This window comes from Pelodiscus sinensis, chromosome 11 (genome assembly GCF_049634645.1).
Source record: "Pelodiscus sinensis isolate JC-2024 chromosome 11, ASM4963464v1, whole genome shotgun sequence".
Lineage (NCBI taxonomy): Eukaryota > Metazoa > Chordata > Testudines > Trionychidae > Pelodiscus > Pelodiscus sinensis.
The window spans coordinates 49,700,493-49,724,668 of NC_134721.1; the positions used below are offsets into that span (position 1 = coordinate 49,700,493).

A 24,176-nucleotide genomic window follows, 5' to 3' on the forward strand; every position below is an offset into this window, starting at 1 on the left:
CCCTGAGATGCATCACTGTGGCTCTGTGCCTCTGCACTAACTCCTAGTCCCTTGTGGCTCTCCAATAGCACCAGATTATTAGGGACTTCTCAGATGACAGCTGCCCCCAGCTGGCATCTCCCAAGAAGATCAGTCCCGGCATTCAAGGAGCTCCAGGGGAAACTTAATGGGTGCGTCTAGACTGGCAAGATTTTGCACAAAAGCAGTCACTTTTGCGTAAAAACTTGCCAGCTGTCTACACTGGCTGCTTGAATTTGTGCAAGAGCACTGACTTTGTAATGTACAAAATCAGTGCGTCTTGTGCAAATACTTTCATGCTCCCGCTTGGGAAAAAGCCCTCTTGTGCAAGAATACTTGCACAAGAGGGCCAGTGTAGACAGGGAAGAACTGTTTTGCGCAAAAAAGCCCCAATGGCTAACATGGCGATCGGGGCTTTCTTGCGCAAAATCGCATCTAGACTGGCCACGGATGCTTTTGAGCAAAAGCACTTTTTGTACAAAAGCATCCGTGCCAATCTAGACGCTCTTTTGCGGAAATACTTTTAACGGAAAAACTTTTCCATTAAAAGTATTTCCGCAAAATCATGCCAGTCTAGACGCAGCCACTAAGTGAAGACTTGATAAAACGATGAAAGGGATTAAAGTTTAAACCAGCCTCTAACTAACAGAGGTCAAGATAAGACTGGGGAAAGATAATCCCACTGCTGCCTTCTGTGGGGTCCCAGCTCCTTCCCCTTATGTATCTGGTGCTGGTCACAGTCAGAGACTGGATCCTGGACTGGATGGAGCATGAATCTGATTCAATGTAGCTATTCCTGTCTCAATACAGCCTCTGACTCTGGCTGTATTCGGCGTTGGTTGGGTTTTGGGGGGAGGGGGAGCAGCTCTTCATCCCCACTGCTCTGCCAGCCCTACTGAGCAGCCATCGCTCCTGGACAGCTGCACTGGGGCTCCAGGCCCTGCCAGGTAGCTGCAGCCACAGCTCCTTCCCCCACTGGGCCACCAGCACAGCTGCTACAGCTTCCTCCCCTGCTGGGCCACTGCCACATCTGTTGCAGGTCACTGCTCCCACGGCTCCCCGCCCTGCTGGGCAGCCCCACCATCAGCTTGCTTGCTGGCAGCCAGGTGCTCTGCCATCCCCACAGGGGTCTCTGCTGCTGGCCCTCCACCGGGATTCTGTGGTACCTGCAACATCCGTTCCAGACCACAAATGTTGCCAGACCAGACAGTCCCAGTTTAGAGAATTTTAACCTGTAGTAACTAGAATTCCTACACTCTAAGTAAATCAGATATTTAACTATAGGCAGCATATGATACCATGTCTGCAAAAACTTAAGGGCTTAGACTGTGGAGTCCTTCCTCATCTTGAGGGACCCTTAGTTCTACAGTTTGGTCCTATATGATTTATAAAACATTTATTAGCTTTATAAATTAGTTAATGTTTACTTATAAGACTTCTTAATGGTTTGTAAAATGTACAACGCGGGTTTTTAAGTGGCCCTTAAATTAATGTGTCCCCCCCTGGGTAAGCGTTCCAGCATGGCTGTAAGAAGGAATGAACAACTACTTTTCTTTGCAGTTAATTTTATGCTATTAGATAACCAACTCTCTTATTTTTTGATACTTCAGCTTTCCTTGGTAGAAAGCCTTACAAGATAGTAGCTTCTGGCCAATGGACAACTTTAAAAATTGAGATAGACAAAGTAGAATTGTAATGCTTTTTATTGAACCAGCCTGTGTAGATGTAATCTATGAAATTTCTAGCCACAAAGAGCCCTTCTTTAGGTCTGGGGAAGGCCTTGAAGAAGGGCACTGTGTCATTTGAAAGCTTGTACCTTACGCCAATAAAAGGTGGTTCAATAAAAGATATTGCCTCACCCACCTTGGAGGGCTCATATCCTGGCATAAACACAGCTACAACAACACTGCAAACAACTTTAATATATGTCTCTTGCTGATACTTCCAGCTGAGGGAATGCTTCCAAAGGTTTTGCAAGCTTTCTCCTACCTAACACATGGATTTTTTGTTTTTTGTTGTTGGTGGTGGGTTTATTTATTTATTTATTTGCTTGCCTTGCAATAGTCTAGCAAAGGAGTTTACCAGCAGGAGTGTTCACAGAAAGACCAAAGTATAAGCTGTTACTAGAAACTACTCACCAAAAATGACTTTTAAACTTGCAAATGTGAGTATTTGCACCAGAAATCTGTTTCTCAGGATTACAGTCATCCAGTCAGAGATGTAAAACAATGCCACTTTATCTATCCAGTCAAAACTGACTAAAGCAGCTTCAATTTTGAACACTGAAATCTGACAATAAACTGCTAATAAACAGATCAGGAGTTAAATGTGGAAACTATTTGTCAAATGTCATGTAATAAATAAATTGGAGAAAATTGTTAGCTGCTCATAGACTTCAAAAGGCCATCAATAAATTATTGGCTAATTCATATTTGTACAGTTCTCAGAAACACACACAGCAATCCTGTGAATGAAGTCAATGGGAGTTTTGCCACAGACTTCACAAGTGTCTTCACAAGATTTTAGCTATTTTTTTATTCTGTAAGAAGCGGTATGTCCATCTTGCTTTGGGGAAAAAAAGAGCAAATAGTCCACACAAAACACATATTACATCAGTGTTTCTGTGAGTCTCTTATACAAATTGGAGGATTGGGCCAAAAGAAATCTGATGAGGTTCAACAAGGGTGAGAGCAGAGTCCTGCACTGGGACGGAAGAATCCCCAGCACTGTTACAGGCTGGAGACCGACTGGTTAAGTGACAGTTCTGCAGAAAAGGACCTGGAGATTATAGTGGATGAGAAGCTGGATATGAGTCAACAGTGTGCTCTTGTAGCCAAGAAGGCTAATGGCATATTAGGGTGCATTTGTAGGAGCATTGCCAGCAGACCTAGAGAAGTGATTATTCTTCTTTATTCATCACTGGTGAGGCCACATCTAGAGTATTGTGTCTAGTTCTTGAACCCCATTAAAGAAAGGATGTGGGTTGGGTTAGATTGGATTGGAGAGAGTCCAGCAAAGAGCAACAAAAATGATCAAGGGGCTAGAGCACATGACTTAGAAGGAGAGGTTGAGGGATTTGGGCTTATTTAGTCTACAGAAGAGAAGATTGAGGGGGGGATTTAATAGCAGCCTTCAACTACATGAAGGGGGGTTACAAAGAGAGGGGCTGTTCTCAGTAGTGACAGATGACAGAATGAGGAACAATGGTTTTAATTTGCAATGGGGGAGGTCAAGGTTTGATATCAGGAAAAACTATTAGGATATCAGGAGGGTGATGAAGCACTGGAATGGGTTACCTAGGGAGGTGGCGGAAACTCCATCCCTAGAGTTTTTTGCATCCTGGTTTGACAAAGCCCTGGCTGGGATGATTTATTTGGGATTGGTCCTGCTTTGGGCAGGGGGTTAGACTTGATACCTCCTGAGGTCTCCTTCAATCTTATGATTCTATCCTGATCTGCAATACGTTCTACAGTGGTGACTTCAATGGGACTCTGGGGAGGTCCTGGGGCCAACCTGCATGGATCTCATTGCTGGGTACATCTAGACTAAATGGCTCTGTCGACGGAGCCATGTAGATTTGTTTGTTCGGCAAAGGGAAACGAAGCCGTGATTTAAATAATCATGGCTTCATTTAAATTTAAATGGCTGCCCTGCTCTGCCGATCAGCTGTTTGTCGGCAGATTGAGGCAGTCTGGACGCTCCCCTGCCGACATGAAAGCCCTTTATCGATCTCCCCAGTAAACCTCATCCTACGAGGCATAACAGGGAGGTCGATAAAGGGCTTTCAGGTCGGCGCGGGAGCATCCAGACTAGCGCGCTGAGCCGACAAACAGCTAATCAGCTGTTTGTCGGCTCAGCGCGGCAGCCATTTAAATATAAATGAAGCCAAGATTATTTAAATCACAGCTTCATTTCCCTTTGCCGATCAGCCTAATCTACATGGCTTCATCAATGGAGCCATGTAGTTTAGACACACCCCCTATGTGCAGGAACACCAAACTGTACTCACCAATTTTTCCATGGGCCTTTTCAGAGGCCTTTTGAAAATCAGATACTTCATAGCCCATTTCTGAAAAAAAGGAAATGGGTTACAAATTATTTAACAGGATTAGAAACAAATATGGCAGAATTAATTACATAATGTTTCTTTGTTTTTATTAATAGACATTGATGAATGTGTAAGAGGAACTCATAGCTGTAAAGTAAACTTTGTTTGTCAGAATACAAAAGGATCATTCTATTGTGAATCCAAGCAGCGATGCATGGAAGGATTTTTACAAGACCCAGAGGGTAATTGTGTCGGTAAGTGTGATTACAGCAATACATTTCTAATATGTTCAGTTGTGCTGATCAGTTTCCTGATATTGTTACCTTGTTCAGTGGCTGAACATTGATCATGTTAAATGGTCCTTAAATTTTCAATGAATTTGGTCCAAATGTTGCTGCTCTTTCTAAAATGTTCTATATTGGCTTTGCATACGGTCAGGTTTTAATATGCAGGCATAACAAAGTTTCATCAGCCCCTACCTAGATTACATAATAAATCAAAATCAAAGCGAAGGAAAAAAAGTGACATCTGGAATAGAAAGCAGCAAATTCCTTGAATAGCTAATACTAATGCGCTTTCTCAATCCTAGATATTAATGAATGCACCTCACTTCCTGAGCCATGCAAGCCTGGCTTCAACTGCATCAATACTGTTGGATCCTACACTTGTCAGAGAAACCTGCTGATGTGCAGCAGAGGGTATCACTCCAATGAGGATGGATCCCGATGTGTTGGTAAAGATCAGATTCATGTCTGCAATTGGGTTATTAGAGGGAAAAGCTCATTTTGGTTCCAAAATAGTTTTAGAAAAACCTTCAGCTGCGTTCCAGGAGCTGAGGAGTTTAAAGCCTATCTTGATGATGCGGTCCGAATGGTCTGTTGGGCGGTATTTACTATGTTATATTAGATTATGTTCATGCCTGAATATTGCAGGTACTTCCTGTTTGTGACCTTGAGTGAGCTTGTTTTTGGCTGCATCCTGTTGCCTCCTAACTTTATTCTGGATTCTGTGTGATTTAATGGTTAGTCCCAGCCTGACAATCAAAACATTCACGCTGTGTCATTTTACGGTATCTCACTGTGGACTGATATGGTCTGGGGTAATAACATACCCCAGAGAAGAAACACTGCATTCATCAGAAGCGATAAATGGGTGCATGGACTTGACAGCAGTGTACATGAAATTCCTAGATATTTTTCTGTTGTCCAGATTCTCAGAATAAGTCCAAGTGCTGATCTATTTGTTTAAAAAACTGCACATATCCTCAGGGCCAGGTTCTCTGTGGTACTGTACCTTTGGCAATCATTTTCAGTAGCACAAAATGGGCCTACAGTGTTATCCAGTCTGATTTGTAGGCTCTTAAACCTTTTTCTTGGTGTAAATGACTACATGAGATGCAAGAGAACAATGACAGGCCTACAGAGTCCAAACAAGAGTGCCTCTGTGTCTTTTGGAATTAAATGTATTTTGTAAATGTAGAAAATAGGAAACTGTGTTTGGAAAGAAACAAACCATCTGAATGCTGTTTCATGACCGATATTACAAATATCCACCATTGATCTTTCAGTGACCAGAGAATGTGAAATGAACAAAATCAGCCTTTCTGTGAAGTTAGGGGCAGGATGGAAAGAATAAAGTCTCATTTATTTATTTTCTGACTTTGCTCATAGCTAAATGTTTCATATACATAAAACAGGGGTCTCCAACCTTTTTAAGCACAAGATCACTTTTTTAATTTAAGTGCAATCCAAGATCTATCTCAAACTCAAATACCCCTGCCCTGCCTCCTTTGCACCCCTTCTCTGAGGCTCTGCCCCTGCTCCCTCCATCCTCCATTTCTCCCCCATTCTCCCTCACTTTCCCCAGGCTGACGCAGTGGGTTGAGGGGCAGGCTGTGGTTTTGGATTAAGGGATTTGAAGTGAGAAAGGGGCTCTGAGCTGAGCTTGGGGCAGGCAGTTGGAGGTGCCAGCAGGGTTCTAGGTGCAGGTTCTGGGAGGGCGTTTGGATGCAGGGGTGCTTGGGGCTAGGATGGTGGCTTGGGGTGCAGGAGGGGGTTCATGGCTTGGGTAGGGGTTCAGGATGTGGGCTCCAGCTGGGCCCTGCTTACCTCAGGTGGCTCCTGGGTGGTGGGGCTAAGGCAGGCTCACCTCTGTCCAGGCCCTGCACCACTCCCAAAAACAGCCAGCAAAATCCATCCCACATTCGGTTGTGCCCCCTCTCTGCTCTGTGGAGATAGGATACAGGGTGGGAGAGGGGCAGCTTCACATCAGCTCCTCTCCTTCCCCTGCACAGCAAGCGGGAGGCTCCTGAGGGGACAGCTCCAAGGGAGAGGGCAGGAGATGTGCAGCAGTCCAGGGAGGGGCTTCTGAAGAGCCAGCACTTGATTGACAGCCTCTTGGCCAAACCAGTCAGGATCACCTGTCAGAGGCTCCAAAATCTACCAGTAGATCCCGATCGAGTGGTTGGTGACCCCTGCTGTAAAAGATAAAGACGCTAAAAAGAAAAAGGCCCATAACAGAGAGCAGTGGTCTGGGTACAGGACACCTGTCAGATGGGCTGACCGCCTACGGCACTTCACGTTGTCCTGCATTACCGTGTTTCTCACTTCTACGCTGCTATCCCCAGAGCGACACAGATCTCTGACTCCTCCTGGAAGGGAGATGGGCAAGTTTTGGCTCTGACTGGGAGGATTGAAAATAACTAGAGGATGAGAAGGTTAAGAAAACTGGCTGGTATGATTATAAAGGGGGAGGGAGGGAGTTGATTTATCTCGATCAAGAGATGCACTTATCTTTCTTATCAGTGAGCAAGCAGGGAGGTACCTCCATGGACATGAAGAGAAAAGGAAATGCTCCTGACGCTCACGATGGAAAGCAGCTACATTTCAGGATGGATCCTTAGCTGGTATAAATCAGTGTTACTTCACTGAGGTCAACACAACTGTTTCAGCTTATACCAGCTGAGGGTCTGGCCGTACAGCTGGTTTTGGGACTTTCAAACTAGTATCAAAACAGGACACAGACTTTTCATGCCCTCCACTAGAACAACCGGCCATTTTCCTACAAGGTGATAGTCTTTGTCAGGCAGCTCCAAAGTCCCAGCATTAGGCCTTTGTTTTCTAAGCAGTGTCAGAATTGACTTGTGATGGCTAGTGCTTCTCTATATTTTGAGTTCCCATGTTGCTGGCCTAAGAAAAAATGGGCCCGGTTTTTCTTTTTCTTTTTTGAGAAAAAACATTACTCATACATAGCTGGGCTGTGTGGTTACAGGGATGAGATAATATAATTACAGATGTTACTCCACATTTTTAATTTAAATGATTGACGCGGTTTTTCGGTCCAGGTACAAGAAAATTCATATGGTAGTTTGCCACATCTAGAGAGTGTAGGAATCTGCGTTTCTGTTTGGTTTGGGGAAAGAAATGTTTAATGTTAATATGACCTATGCCACATGCAAGCTCTGTGCCTCCGGCTGAGTGAGCTGTGCCTCTGTTTTCAGTCTAAATGTTTTAGTAGGGTTCTTTTACATAAGGATATAGTATTCAGAAGAAAAAAGAAAACCATGTGGTTCTAATTTCTCCTTTGTATGATAAAATCTATTTCTTTAGGGTATTGTGATGGTTAATTGGACTTCAGATTAACTCATAGCAATAGAAATAGATCATCTGGATATCCTTCAGCAGCAGAACAGAGCTTGTGTGGTCGTCTTCCTCCATATAGGCTATGTCTAGACTGCAGGCTTCTTTCGGAGGAAGCTTTTCCAGAAGCGATCTTCCAAAAAAAGTCTTCCAAAAGACAGTGTCTACACAACAAAAGCGCATTGAAAAAGCAATCTGTTTTTTTGAAAGATAGCGTCCATGCTGAATGGACGCTATCTCACATTTAAGCTGAGATTACTATGGATGGAGTGGCCACCAGGGCACCTGAGCTTTTTCCTCTTTTCCTCTTCTTTCAAAAAAATTCCCTCTTCCCCATCCACACACACCTTTTCCCGAAAGAACTGTTTTGCAAAAAGGCTTCTTCCTCGTAGAATGAGGATTACCAATGTCGGAAAAACTCCTCTGTTCTTTCGATTTTCTTTTGGAAGACCGTGATTGCAGTGTGGACATAAGTGAAGGTTTTTTTTGAAAAACGGCTGTTTTTCCAAAAAAAAAAACCTCTGTAGTGTAGACATACCCTCAGACTGAATAAAGTCCTAGACCTGATTAAGAGAAGGAATTTATATGTTGGAATAGACAGTTTCTCACAAACGAATGGAGTAATGGCACAAATTAATTCATTGCAAATAAAATTGCAAATTTGCTGATTTCAATCTGTTTTATCAACTCCCTTTTCCTAATGCTTGCTCTGATCAGAAAGGTCAGAGAACGCGTTTCAGTAGAAATCTTTCCCCTTACAAGGAATTCTTTGCTGGATGGGTTTTTCTGCAGGTCTAATGCTGGTAGACATTAGAAATGTGTGACTCTGTGCTAAATAAGAACAATTTGAGGTTTGTATAGGTAACTCTTGTGTGCCTCAGGCTCCCAGCAGGACTACTACAGACAACACCCATGCACAGGCTCAGCAAACGTCTGTTTTTTTCCTGAACAGATTTACTATCTCCAAATTTTATAGAGCTGGGTGGAGGGGGACCATCCATTCTTGGCAGCCTTAGGAGTAGTCCCCAGAATATATGAATTTGCATAGAATAGCCACCCAGAGCACAGCAGAGAATCTCAGATCTTAGGCTGCCCTCCCAAATAATGTTAAACAAAGCCAGCCCTCTTGCTAATTGGGGATTGGAAGTTAGGATGCCAGGGAAACTGAAGATGTGGATATGGAGGATGGGGAAGAATCTGATGGGATGGGAAGAGGAAGAATTCAAAAGGTTCAGATACTCAGTAAACTCTTAACATGGAGTGTTATCCAAACGAAAGTGCTGGCTCTTGTCCATCACAGAGAAGAACAAACAGGTGTTTGTTTGATATGGCGACATCTTTATTGCATTGTGGATCCTACCAGCCTGTATCAAATATACTCTTATCTTCATCTGACAATGGAACAGGAGCAGGGGAGAGACTGAGATTCATGACCTGTAAATTGGGAAAGTCAGGGTTGACTTTTGGATCAGATGGAAATGGAAAGTAGGAAATTTCAAGGATTGATTTGGGTCAAAGCAGAGAAGAGGATCAGTTTGGGAAAAGAGCCATATATAGTGAATGAATTGGCATTAAACATTCAAGTAGACGTGGGGGATTTATTTGAACCAGAAATTAGGTTTAGTTTGGACCATGAGATTAGCAGAAGTTTGAATCGGGTCTTATTTTTTAAGTGATCTGCTATAGCACTGTGACTTGTTAAATCAATCCATGTTGATATTACAACATCGGAGAATGTCCCTATAAAGTGCTGTTGATAAGGAGGCTTAAATGGCATGGGTTGAGCTTAGTAACCAGCAATTTTGCTCAGAGTTAAATGTGAGGTAACTTGGGAAGTATTCATGGTGCTTGCAAGTATTGTTTTCTTTTTCAAACAATGTACTATTTTGCAAAGTTTGATTTAGAGGAGCACCGCTGTACATGAAGACACCTTTGAGAATAGCAGAGTGGAAAAAAGTGATTATTTTTCCCAACAGAAGAAAAATAAAGTTAGCAGTGTTTCTGTACTTTTTTATTCTTTTACTCAAAACTTCTCCCAGTGGAATGGCATTTCTTAAGCTGTCGTTTAATGAATGCCCCCCAGTTTCACCCACCGTATTTAAACTAACGGATGTTTTTTCATGCTGTAGATGTTGATGAATGTCAGACAGGCATACACCGCTGCGGAGAGGGACAGATTTGTCATAATCTACCTGGAGCTTATCGCTGTGACTGCAAGATGGGCTATCAGTATGATGCATTCAGCCGAGCCTGTGTTGGTATGTAAGGCACAGAGCAAGCAGAAACTACTGATTGATGAGCCGTGGCAGTATTTAGCACTGTTGTGCAGTGTGTAGTTATTAGTTCTGCTCAGAAGAAGTAATAAGATTGCTTCCCAAACTACCTTCGTTCATTGTGACCAACCGCTTACGCCTTCACCATCACTCTGTATTCTTAAGGAGTAGATTTCCTCAATTTAACTCCATGATAGGTTATTGATTGAGGTCATCTGCACCGTACTTTTTTTTCTGGGTAAAATATTTTCTGCTGCAGAAATGGATGTTTCGCAAAGTCTTCACCATTTTGTGCAGAAATCCACTGGAGTAAAGCTTTTTCTAGTCTATCATCACTGTATGCCACTTACAAAGCCAGACAATATAAAACACCAAGGTTGCAGCATTTCACTCTGTAGAGATCTGTCTCTGACACCTTTAAAATATCCTGCCATGTCTCTCTCGAATCCTTTATTTTCCCATTGTTTGCCTGTTTTGCCGACAGATATAAATGAGTGCTGGAATTACCCAGGACGACTGTGTCAGCACACTTGTGAGAACACTCCTGGGTCCTACCATTGCTCTTGCTCATCTGGATTCCGCTTGGCCTATGATGGGAAGCACTGTGAAGGTACCGAAACTCCTTTTCTTTCCTTTTAAGACAAAGTTTCCATTGGGGGAAGAAGGACGTTAAGGGAGGAAGTCTGGGTGGCATTTGATACAATAATCCATGATTTATACATGCTCTCAGGCTATGTTCCTTCTAATCTTTTCCATCCGTGTGAGGATTTTTTCCCTCCAAGTGTGGAATAATTTTATGTGCACCAAGATATGTGCAAATGTGCACCACCAATATAAATAAAAAACCTGAGCAGTCTGGTAATCAGGTGTGTGGCATTCAGTTCTCTCCTGGTCAGCCGCACAAGGGCACATCTTACAGGGAACACTGCTCTGACGCTATGTAAACACAAAAATTTCACATTACTAGCAGCCTTAGAAGGCTCTCAAACTGCAATGTCATTATTGTATTTATTAAACTTGCAATATGTATGTAAAGCTTTTCCAGCACCGTTATATCTCTGTCATCAAGTGTGGTAAGCGGTGGAGGTCATTTCTACTAAATTAGAAATGAGATACTGGAAAACCTTTATAAGGTGACAACATAAAGCACCACTTTCCTGTGCCTTTACCTTTTTTCTCTCTTGTCTTTCCCCCATTCTATCAATTCTTGTAAAGCCATGTCTATTAGCAGGTAAAGAAGCAAAAATCACTTCAGGTCAAGCTCAGAATTTTGTGGGATTTGTAGTTGAACTGATGGATTGGTGTATTGATTATTGATTAATTTTGTAGACAGCAGTGGCCAATGAAAGTTCAGTCCACTGAATAGCTACAGCCTCAGGAAGACTGTTGTCAATGTTGTTGGAAAGAGGGATCCAAAAAGCACACAAGAAATTGCTATTTATCACAAGTCTATTTATTAACAAGTCCACTTAGCAGATAAATAATCCCATAAGCATTGAAAAACAACAGCAGATAGAAAAAGAGTGGTCTTTTTTTGTTGCAATTTCTTGTTGTTTGTTGGTTTAAGATGAAACAATTCAGTGAATTTGACACAAATTTGCTGAGTGTTTTGGTTGACCCAAATCTGCTTTGGTTTAAAAAACATTCATCTGAAAAATTCCTCCCAACACTGCTTGGCATATTGCTGTTCATTTTCTCTTCCTGAGTTATTCACGTGCATGTGGACAGCTCCAGTTATAGGAGATAGCATCTATTCGAGCTGATTGAAATTTTCATTTAAAAGTTTTTTCTTCAATGTAAAATAGCTTTTCAAAAAAACCAAAAATTTTCCACCGCAATTTTTTGGATCATTTGAAACTTTTCAATTTTTCATCAAAACAAAAAAAATCAAACTGAATCAATATAAGAAGTTTTTTTTTTTAATCCCTCTTTTCCAGGGAAGAAAAAGGGACTAAAAGGAAAGGAAAAAAAAAAAAAAAAAAAAGAAATGAAATCTCAACTCTTTTTCTTTAGATTTAAATTAAAACTGAAATGGATTAAAACCAAGACTTGTGCAATGACAAAACATTGAAAATGGTTTTGGTCCTTTGACTTATTTGTATTTATTTATTTTGCAGAAATTGGTGTTTTTCACCAGCTCTTATATATTGATGTTATTACAGAAGGGCTATAATTCCTCAGTCACTAGCAAAGAGAGCTGAACAGATATTTCTCCTGTGAGCAGATTATTACATAACGGTGCATGTTCTGAAGAATCCTATTCTAGCTGCTGTCAGAGGCAGGACACTGTACTAGATATTGTTCTTCTCCAGCGTAGCAATACATTTGTTTATTTTTGGATACAGATGTGAATGAATGTGACAGCACTCCGTGTAGTCAGGAATGTGCCAATGTCTATGGCTCCTATCAATGTTACTGCAGACAAGGGTACCAGCTTGCAGAAGACGGCCATGCATGTAAAGGTATGGATGCTGTTCATGCCATTTGATGGATACTTTGAACACGGCAGGGAGTGCCTAAGGCTCTGAATTTTATGCCCTGCTGTAGTGGCCAAAAAGGGCTGTTCCGGCCACTGACAATTTTTGGAGTGTAGCAGTGTACTGGGCACGCCTCCAGTCCTGGGGGCTGAGAGAAGGGGGTGGCATAAGGCCAAAACTAACGTATGTAAGCGATTGGAGAATTCTTGTGCAAAGGGAAAATTCAACTGCTCACTTAGCCCAGATTTAAGTGTGCTTTGCGCCAGCAGAGCAGTACTAATCAGACTTCACAAGGCCCAAGATGTACAGCTTTGCTTTCCTGGAGAAACCTCTGTGTGACTGAAGAGCTAGTGAAATTATTGCTTCCCAGTGACAAGAGACTGAAGTCTGAGCAGGTAAGGGGTTTTAGTCAGGCTGTTTTTCTGAAACTCTGTCATCTGACTCTTAGGAGTCTGATTTGGCCTGCATATCTCCAAGTTTCACCTCACCACTTGCTTACAAAATCAGACCTAAAATACAGAAGTGTCACCACCCACTAGTACTGACAAATTGCTGACTTTGTCATTGTCACCATATAATTATAAAATAAATGGACTGGAATATAAATATTGTACTTACATTTCAGTGTGAGGCCTGGGCCAGTTTGAGAATCTCTGCAGTACCATAGCTGAGTTTAAGGCCTGCTCTGACTTCCACAGGTAGTAACAGTCTCCTTGGAGCTGTTACGCTACTGTCGATCACCGGAGTGCATCATAATTTGGTGACTTCCCCCCATCTTGCTCTGACAGAACTGCACCAGAAGTATAAGACAGCTTTCTGGCTTGCTCTGTGCTGTCTGAGGGGAGGAAGGAACTGAGCCTTTTGGTTTTGTTTGGTTTGTTTGAGCACCTGCTTTTCTGATACCTGAGAAATTCTTGGGAGATAGTCTCTGATTATGGAGGAGTCAAACATTTCACTCCTTCCATTAAAGTCTGAGAAAGCTCCCCTAAAAGTTCAAGGGCAGTGGCTCCCAACCTTTTCAAGGGTACAGACCCCTTTTCAATCTATTCACATGTTACAGACCCCTCCAAACAATATAGCTGTGCCTGCAGCCTGCACATCCCTTAGCCCACGCTGCTTCCCGAGCCACAGGAAGCAATGCAGGTTGAAAAACATGCTGGCTACGAGAGGCTCCTCGCAGACCCCCTACAGTACCACCACTGACCCCCAACGGTCCATGGACCATACGTTGGGAACCACTGTTCTAGGGAATTCTACATTTGGAAAGCCACAGGGGAGCATAAACTCAGACATCTATTCAGTTGATTGTTGCTCTCCATTACTTTTAAGCTGTCAGACAGTAGTAATTTTCAGATATATAAGTGGAGAGCAGGGGGGAGCTTCCAGCTGAACACTTCCTAAAACATTGTGAACAGCTGAGGTGCTGGAACAATTTGTGAAGTGAGGGTGCTGAGAACCATTGAACCAAACTAAACCCTAGATATAATGGAACTCCCTTCAAGCCATGGGGTGCTGCTGCACCACCCCTCCACACATCAAGCCCCAGCACCGATGTGAACAGCACTACAGCAAAATCAGACTTTCCGAGTTGGGCACCTATTCAGCAACACCTATTATAGATAAGGTGATAGATTATACCAGACATCAGCTATGTCAGAGCCATCAGAATTTCCTTATGTTCCATTTTCTCTTCATTTACATCTGTCACGTCTCTAATGCTTTTGTGTTCATTTCATTCCAGATATTGATGAGTGTACCCAAAGTGCAGGCATTCTTTGCACTTTCCGCTGTGTGAATGTTCCTGGTAGTTACCAATGTGCTTGCCCTGAGCAGGGATATACAATGGCCGCAAATGGAAGAACATGTCGAGGTGAGAATGAGATGCTGGGACTGAAAATAATGTATCTTGAGATCAGTTCTAGGCATGACCTAGATTTTTAGGTTTATCCAATCGAGCCTCCATTTTATACATCACCAATAGTTGCCACCTACTGGTATTAGAGATGCCAATTTCCCCCTATATTTGGAGTAAGAAAATTAGGAGACCAAAATCCTAAATATGGATATACAAGTTTGAAAATGTTGGCCTCAGTGAACAGTAAGTTATGAGCCACACTGGACTACAGACTCCCATAAAATCACAGAAGTGTGTCCAAGATAGCTAATGTTTTCATCTGGTGTGCAGCTGTGCATGTTTGAAGGTAAAATCCTCCATTTTGAAAAGATGTGTTTCTCATGTAATGTTTGAAGAGTGGGTTACCTATCACCCTGTATGCGTTAGTGTGATCAGTTACACTAGCTGTCAGGCATTTACTGTGCTTCCACTTTCAGGGCATCTGCTGACTTTTTAGTTGCACAACTCAACTCTTGGGCTCTAATTCTTCTCACCGGTACATTTCAGGACTAACTCCTTTGACTTCAGTAGAGTTACAGGATTTAAAAGTATATGTGAGCCCAGAATCAGGTTCCCAGTGTTATGCCTCTTGCATTGATGTTAGGGGAAACATTTATTTTGCCCACCGGCAGTAGCTTTAATTATCCTCCTTCCATTCCTGTCATGTACTGACAGCAAGGCCTGATGCTGCTTGTATGACCCATGCTATCTTTGCACACACTTCAGTTGAAACCGGACTTCTCCAGACTTACTCGTATGAGTCACTACTGCTGAGCTGAATAGCCAGGCTCGCTGTAGCTCAGAGCTGTGAGAGACCCTTTCCTCTGTAGCTCTGGCACAGAAGGGAATGTGTAACACACGCAGACCCACGAGTTATGCCCTCTTTTCAAGTGCATTGCTTGCCAGCTTAAGCCTGCACAGAGGGAGCCCAGCACTGTGCAAATTTATCCCACTGAATGAATTATATAGTGACACTTTTGAGGCAAATTTTTAAAGGTTCTGCCAAATATGCACTTGATTTACAGCTTTACAACCACAGGTCTGCATTGATATTTGCAAAATTATACATAGGAAGAGGCAACCGTGTATTTTGTGCATGGAAACTGGCACTGGGCCATGCGACAGAAGTGAATGTGTGACTAGGTACCTGTTTTCTTGCATGTTTCCATGAGCAAATGCCGATTTCTAAGCAATGTCAAGAATGTGCACAGAAATTTGCAGGCTTGTGTATAGAGACCTTTTTAAAAAGATGGTCTTATGAATTTCTTTCTAGAACAGTCTAAATCCTCAATTCGTTTAAATTGGCATGAATCCAAATAAGTTAGATCAATTTACACCAGCTGAGGAACTGGGCCTGAATGTTTCTCATTTGTTCTGCCCTTATGCTGAAAGCCACTAAAGCCGTGGTGTCCGACCAGTTCTGAAGTAACAGCCATTATAGCAGTAGCAAACTAGCCACACTCAACCGGCCAAATAGCCGCATGTGGCTAGTAGCTAGCGTGTTGGACACCACAGCACTAAGGTACTGTCCTTTGTAGCATTTCTCTGCTGGCAATTTCACTGCACTGTGAATTCACACCAAGGAGTTGTGGACAGTTCCTCAACATGGAGAACGTTTTTAAAAAGCTATGCAAATTTCACACCAGAGCCAAACTACTGCGGTGAGTCTTGGCTACAATATAGAAAAAAAAATCCTCCTTTCGCCAGTTTTGAGTAATAGTGAGGGATCTCATTTTTTAAATTTAGTTATATTTCCTATGGTATATATTTTTTGCTGGACTTTTAAACCAGTGTGGCTTGCAAGAGCAAGTCTCATCTTTAGGGGGGATGGCTGTGGTTTTCCTTTAAGAGTCTGTCTCCTCTATGATGATTGGAAGAATCACAGAGCACTGCACAATCCGCACGGTTTTGTCTGTTAACATTTATTTTATTTTAAAATCTCCTTGTGTTGTCTAGACATTTGAGAAAGCACAGTGTGACTGCAAGATGTCTGCCAATCTTTTCGGCTCATGTTGGATCCCTGTTTTTGCATCTGGTTTTCAGCATTTTTAGGACCAGGGTTTAGTACAATGCATTTTTATTATGCAAGTAGCCATGTTTCTGTCCAGTGACTTGAAGCATCTTTGTATTTTACTTTTCCTTAGAACTGTGTTGCTTTCTGCAATTTTTGTCATTAATAGAGGACTTTTAGGTTAAATATATACTTAGGATCAAACTGTCTTCTTTTAAACTGTTGTTCATGAAGTTTCTATATTCAAAATAATTATGTAGGCAGCTTCTCAAAGTCTGCTGACATGATCTATCTGTCTGATTCATTAAAAAATTAATGAGGATCTTCTTGTTGTAAGTACAGACCAGATATGTTCTATTAGATTATTGCTAGTGACAGAGAGGAAGCAGACCAAAATAATTCTGGTTCACTATATTGTTCATATCATAGATCTGCTGACACCATGTGAGCAACTGAGAAGATGACCGACCAACGCAGAAGTAGTTCTGCCTAAATCATTATGTTTCTGTTTTGACCTTTGAATGTTTTGATTACCGAAAGCAGTGGTATGATAGCAGGATCTTTGGTTTCCAGAGTTCTTTTCTGTCTCCTGCTAATTCTCCACTGGAAGTTAAAAGAATCCAGCGTTGCATCAGATTTGCTTGCTGTGAAGTAAGAGCAGCGGAACTTAGCATCTCTAAAGATGTAAAAATATTTGCAAAATGCAGATAAAAAACAAGCTGAAGCAAGCTCAGAAGTGGCAGGCACATCTTTGCAGGATGGTTGGAGTCTGCCAGGTCATCTCAGTGGAAGTCCTGGCTCTCAAATGATAACAAGGGAAAGATTGCAAACCCCTTAGATCAGGAACCCTTGTCTTTCCTGTTTCTTGTATGCTGTCAGCTTTTAACAAATAATAAATTATACTAAAATGCTAACGGGGAATTAAACAGTTTTTTTCACAACCTATTTTAATACGCACTTGAATTTTAAGATAACCTAAATAAGCATATTTTATTCTACCATTCCAAAACTGTGGGAGCTATGTATCTGGGTATATGTCTGAGAGATGAGCCTGACCTACAAAATATGGATGTGGATTTCAAGTCCTGTGACTCAACACTGTTTTTGTAAACAATCTTTGCTTGTAGGCAACAGTCACCATTTATTGGCAAACTCAATCCCTCCCAGCCACAGAGAGTCACAGTTAGGGTATGTCTACACTACATGCCTCTGTCGGCAGAGGCATGTAGTCTAGACACAGCCTTAGAGCCCTTCTTCAGATCCAAAAACACAGGCTTGCCTCTCTTTTTACTGTGTGTGTGTGTGTATATATATATATATAATTGTTCACACATACATGTTCAGATTCATATTTTACATTGGGATGTGTGTGTGTGTACATGCATGTACACATGCATGTGTATGTATCTTCAGGTTCAGCTCTCACGATTGCACACTAGATTTACTGCGTATCTTCCTCATGTTTTCCATTACCAGATATTGATGAATGTGCAATTGGGACCCACAATTGCTCCGCTGTGGAGTCTTGCTACAATATCCAAGGCAGCTACCGATGCCTGTTGTTCGAGTGTCCTCCAAACTACAGGAAAGTGTCTGACATGTAAGTCCTCACTGATTGTCATAATATATTCCCTTTGGCTGCTTTCCCTGCCCCTACCCCAGACTGTCTTAATCTTAGGGTATTTATAAAGCACTCCCTGCTATGGACTGTCCAGTGAACTCCTGTTGCAGCTGCTTTAGAGCGCGGTGCTTTAACAGTCGCATTAGGCCTGGTCGGACCTGGCATGAGCAGCCTTGCAGAAGTCTTCCAGGGTCCCTTCCAGGGTCCGGGCTCTTCAGCAGGCTGGAAGCTCTGTGAGCTCGGCTTTCTAGGCTGCCTAGCACTTCACCTGGTGGTGTGCCAGGGTCCCGGGCAACTCAAGGACCCTCGGGAACATTTCACAAACATCAAAGAGAAATGTCAGCTCCATTTTTTCTGTGCGAAAGTTTGGAATTTCCAGTCCCCCGGAAATGTTGGGCTTTGTTGCATTTCAGAACCTTTCTGTAGAGACAGAGACATTGGCGCTTCCTGCGGAATGGGAACGGCCGTTGTCAGCTGGCTGGAATGCTCATGTTCGTTGTATGATCTAGGGCCTTGGAGCAGCTGCCGCAAGCACTGATCACATGGAGGAGCGATCCCATTAAAGAGGAAGCTGTGACTCCCACCCATGCTTTTGTTCTGATTGGGCCATCACATTCACCTGACGGGGCAGTGCCCGGAAATGCCTGCATTCGTTTGCCCTGTATGCACCGTGGTGCTGCTGTGCCCAGAAAGCAGCCATGCCCATCCACAATCAGTGCCAATGGCCATGTCGGGTGGCCTTGGAGAATGGGTCAGAAAGAGCTATTGAGAAATCACAGAGGCTGTTCTCCTCCTCTCCAAAATGAGAATCCCTGTCACTTACCTCTTCCATGTAGTTTTATTGCTTTCTTTAAAAAACTAGGACTGGGCAGTTTGGCTGGTGCTCACCCGACTTGTTGAGGGGGAGAGTACAACTGCCTCAGGAAATGTGATTATTTTGGACTTCATAACACACAGACCCAGTCTTGCATTTTGATGATTCACTGATTCCTCATCCAAGAATTAGGCTCCACCCGGTAGGACTTCTCTGTCTGTCTGTATGCTCACTGTGGAGCTTGCAAACAGGGCGGAAGATGTTTTGGGTATGCTGTTGTGCGTATGTTTTGGGGGAGAGGGACTGTAAAAGCAGAATAAGCTGCTGTTAGTTACTAGGGATGTAATAGTATAACCATTTCAACGGTTAACCAGTACGCCTGGACTTATTGATTACCATGAATGATTACACGCAGGCTGCCACCCTGCTCCCAGGTTGCCTGCTGCCCCCAAGTGCTGCAGGCTCTGTATCAGAGCCCTCAGCACAGGGCAGCAGCTGTCTAGGGAGCAGGGCTGGCAAGAGGGAGCTTGTACGCACGGGAACCAGTTTAAAAGCCAGCTTCCGGTACTCACGAGCCCCCGGGGAGCCAGCTGCCGCCCTCTGCTGTAGGCTCTGCAGTATAAAACTTATACAGTAAACTTCCGATAATCCGGCACCTTTAGGACCCAGGGGGTGCCGGATTATCAAATATGCTGGACTATCGGAAGGGTGGGCTATGAGGGGCTTGGGGTGGAGTCGGGGGGATGCACCCCTCAGCGTTGTGGGACCAACCCGGCAGCACCCCAGCTGCTCTGCCCCCAGCTTCCCTGAGTCAGTCACTGGTCAGTTTCAACAGTGGCTGAATCGGGGATGCCGGGGCAGAGCAGCCCCAATTGTCCGGCTGCCCGGAGCACTTCCGGGTTCCAGATGGTGCCGGACCATTGGATGCCAGACCACTGGAGTTTTACTGTACTGCAGAGCCTGAAGCATAGCTGGCTTCCTGCAGGTGGAGCCAGGTAGCCCTGCTCTTAGGGAGCTGGCTGCACTGCAGGCTTTGCAGTGTAAGCTTTATATTGCAGAGCCCACAGCATGTAACCACTGAGATTTTCACCAGTTACACGGTTACGCAATTATCCATTTTTTTAACATCCCTATTAGTTATGCAGTTGAAACTTGAGGCTTTTCTGCATGTCTAACATATGCCAAAGGCTTCTTGTGAATCACTCAGATGGACATTGTCTAACTCAAAGCTACTGGAGAACTGATCGTTCCTTCTTTGTACTTTCTCAGGAGGTGTGAACGCAACAATTGCTTTAACTATGTGGATTGCCAGAACACCCCCGTGCGAATTACTTACTATCAACTCAACTTTCAAACCAACATCATAGTCCCAGCTCATATTTTCCGTATTGGACCTTCACCTGCCTATGCTGGAGACAACATAATCCTCACCATCAACAAAGGAAATGAAGAAAACTACTTCAGCACTAGGAAGCTTAATGCCTATACAGGCATCGTCTATCTTCAGCGACAAGTGAAGGAGCCTAAAGACTTTTTGTTAGATGTTGAAATGAAATTATGGCGTCAAGGAACATACACGACGTTTCTTGCCAAAATTTACATATTCATCACAGCTCATGCTTACTGAGACACGTACTGACATTGGAATGTATTGGTGCTATGCTCTTTCAATAGTCTACAAAGGTTATTATGGTGGAACTGGTATTTACTGTATCTACCCTTTATATTACTTTTCTATTATTGCTTCCAATTCTTTTTATCCGTTGTGTAAATTAACTTAATTTTTACTGACGTATCTTTTGTGTAATTCTTTAGCTGGAATCTTCTTTTTGACTCACTCCAGTGAATTCCTTTGGTTTAGTTACAGTTATAAGATACTGCACTAGAAAGGAAAACAGTTCACTTAGCCCTGGTCTTATTTTGAAATAACAAGTGGGTGTCCACACTACCAAGCCCGTTATTTCGAAAGAAGAAGCTGGTTATTTCGAAATATCTGCTGCTTTCCACAAGGAATAATGCTCATTTTGCATATGTTATTTCAAAATAGCGGTAGTGTGGATGCTCCACTGCTGCTATTTCGAAATAACTACTTCTGAGAGTCATTCAAACTAATTACTCCCCAGAGCTTCTTGGGGCACAAAGTTGAGTTAGCACATCCACAATAGTGGAACTTGCCTCAGATTAATTTTGAGGCTTCCCCATAGTGTGGACACGCTATTTTGAAATTATTATTTCGGGAGTTACTATTTTGAAATAAGTTATTTTGAAATAGTTTCCTAACGTAGACATGTCCTTAGAGGCTTTGGTGTGTGCCACTGACCGGGAGGGTAGATGGACTGAGCAATTTCTCTTTAGCACAGATTGCACAAACCTAAAGTTTTGCTTAGCCAAAAGCTTTACGGAGGTGTCTCTATACCCAGATGCTGTGGTGAGGAAGGACATATAAGGACACAGACAGACAGCTAGTGAACCTCATGTAAAAGGTTCATTTTCCCCCAACTTTCATAATATAGCAATAAACATAGAACATATGCAAACAAACCTGCCCCACCCACAAACAAACTATAAGACAGGTTGAACCTCTCTAGTCCAAAACTCACTAGTCTGGAAACATCCGTCATCCAGAATGATTTTAGTTACCCAGATGTCTACTTTTCATGGGTGTGGCCACGTTTCCCATAAAGTTTGTTTACCGCCACCAGTCCTAGCTCTCAGTGTTCTGTGCTGTCATTTAGCTCTAATTTGTCTTCTTACAATCCAGTAAGCAGTGTAAGTGTTGGTAATGCTGCTAAACAATATAGACCTTCCCTCGTCTGGAAAATTCTCTCATTTGGAACTGGTCAGGTCCCAAAGGTGCCGGATTAGAGAGGTTCAACCTGTAATAGGTTGACTTTATAGAGACTATTCATGTGCTTAAATTTAAGTACATGTTCAAGTATGTACAGGACTGAAGCCTTAAAGTAATGTCTTGCACTGTCAATTAGAAATTCACATTGCAGTTAGTTGTATTTGTCCTGTAAGTGTTTGAACTCCTCTTTTGAACACATTCTATTCCGGTAGCTCTGATTACACATTAGCTGTGTTATACTTCTTAAAAGGAATGCCAAAGAGGAAACATGTAATCAATTAACATACTTGGTTCAAAAGTCTGGGTGTGCAATTAGATTAATAGATTGCAACTTCAAATAAACAAAATAAAAGGGGAGTAACTTATATTTTCTAAGAAAATTCCTTCAGGTATGCTATCTTCATGATGTAGCGAAAAATGCTAGTTAAATTGGCAGGTTTTTTAGTGTCATTATGTCACAGTACAACTTCAGTTTCAAAGCCCTACACTAGGACCTTATTCCTAACTCCCCTCCCCCAAGTTTGAATTTATAAGCGGTACATCGACACTACCAAGCCCATTATTTTGAAATAACAAGCCGCGGATGTTGAACTCTGTACTCCTGCTTTTCACGTTGAGTAATGCTAATTCTGAAATAGTAATTTTGAAAGAACTGTGTGGACGCTCCAGTACTGCTAGTTTGAATTTATTGGCCTCCGGGAGGCCTCCCACACATCTCCAGAGTGCTTCCTGGGGCTCTGAATTCGAGTCCCCATTAACAGAGGCTTCCTCGGATGAATTTCAATGCTTCTGGGTAGTTTGGACACTCTAGTTTGAATGTGTTAAATTAGGAGTTCTTAAGTCGAATTTAGTAATTTTGAAATAGTTTCCTAGTGTAGATATGGCCAAAATGGATTTCCTCTTGTTTCATAGGATATGTCTACACTACAAAGATAAATCGGAAAAAGAAACGTATCTTTTTCCGATTTACTTCCGAAAGAGGCTTTTCCAAAATTTGGGCCATCAACATGGGGTCAAATTTTGGGAAAAAACCTCTTTCGGAACACCCCTTCTTCCTCGTAAAACAAAGTTTACAGAGATGCCAAAAAAAGTATCCGCTTTTCTGACATTTTTTTCGGAAAAGCAGATGCAATCCTCTGCAGTCTAAACATAGCCATAGGAAACTGGATGATAGCCCAAAGTTGAGGGCCAGGTGTGGTATGTGTAATGTAATCAAAGTATTTGTTAGAACTTAGAAGCAAATATCAACAAATTTTTATAGATCTTTTTAAAAAGCTCCAGTGCTGTAATTTTCTAAGCATCCTCTGACCTAGTTATAATTATGTTGCAAAATGTTCTTGATGAAAATCATAAATCCAATATACTCACTACTCTGTAGTTTAATAATCCAGTCTATCCTACAGTAGACCATATATTGGCCAGTGTGCATTGTATATAAAATGAAAGAAACCAAAGCCTGTGCATTTTATACAGAAATAATCAACCATTTGATTATCATCTTTTTGTAAAATATTAACTTGTGCTGTGGATTAAGAATTTTAAAAGTTAGCTATGGGGTGAAGAGGGAGATGTACTGTATTCATTATATCCCATGGTCAATTCTACCATTTCAAATAAGTCATTTTTAAAATTTGAACTTTTTTCAGATAGTAAAACATAAACCTTTTTATACCTAACCTTAGACATACCCATGACTATAGAAAATGATTTGTTACTCTTTAGTTGTAAATTCTGGAATATCTGTAAGTTGCTTACATCAAACTTGTACTTGTGCTATCAGAATCCTTTCTGTAAAAGTGATCTCCACACGAGTTCTGTTTTTCATAGTTAATGGCCTTAAGAAATGACCAGTAAAGTGCCAATTGGAAACAATGCGTTTATGCAATTTATCATTTCAAGGAACTGTCTCTGCAATGCTAGGATTGGCAAGATGAAGAGGAAAAGCCACAATGAGTACAAAAGTCTTTCAGATTCATTATGCAGCTTGCACATTAGGAGGTGATAAGAGTTCTCCGTGCCCCAGTAGGGCACATCAAGAATCACTGAAACCCAAAGTTCTCCATCAGCATTAGTATTTGATTGAGTATAAATGCCATTCAAGCTCCAGCAGTCTGTCCTGTCAGAGAATAAATGGACAAACAATTTGTTACTTCTGCTGACTAAAAGCAACAACAGTCAATCATTATGTTAAGCCTCTGGCAGTTTGAAACACTGGCTTTTCATTTTCTAGGACAGGTAATTGATGAACAAAGTTCTGGAAAAGGCTTTGCATGCTATGATATAAAAATATTGCTTAATAGTGTTTAACCCTGTTTTCATCAGCAGTGCAAGCTACAGGCAACCAGATAAGAGAGAATGACCTCTCTGCTCTACAGCCTGGTCGATACTAACCCCCACCATCGATGTAATCTACATCACTCCGGCTAGGCAAATAGCAAGGCTGAAGCTGACGTACTTACCGCAGTGCCTGGTGTGCAGTGAGGTCAGCAGGGGCTGCTCTCCTATCGATGCTGGCTACTCTTCTCGTCCCGGTG

At 42.3% G+C, this 24,176-nt stretch overlaps 1 protein-coding gene across 6 annotated transcripts in view; it reads left to right on the forward strand.

The window, feature by feature from the left end:
- Window positions 1–23,514, forward strand: part of FBLN2 (fibulin 2) — a 186,096-nt gene extending 162,582 nt beyond the window's left edge. For all 6 annotated transcript variants that reach the window (XM_075939673.1, XM_006125827.2, XM_075939675.1 and 3 more), the window contains 8 exons: window positions 4,183–4,320; window positions 4,656–4,799; window positions 9,834–9,962; window positions 10,462–10,587; window positions 12,323–12,439; window positions 14,196–14,324; window positions 17,836–17,959; window positions 20,064–23,514. In XM_075939673.1, coding sequence (XP_075795788.1) covers window positions 4,183–4,320; window positions 4,656–4,799; window positions 9,834–9,962; window positions 10,462–10,587; window positions 12,323–12,439; window positions 14,196–14,324; window positions 17,836–17,959; window positions 20,064–20,421 — 1,265 coding nt within the window. In that variant the 3' untranslated portion in view covers window positions 20,422–23,514. The remainder of the gene's footprint in view (window positions 1–4,182; window positions 4,321–4,655; window positions 4,800–9,833; window positions 9,963–10,461; window positions 10,588–12,322; window positions 12,440–14,195; window positions 14,325–17,835; window positions 17,960–20,063) is intronic.
- The last annotated feature ends 662 nt before the right edge of the window (window positions 23,515–24,176 follow it).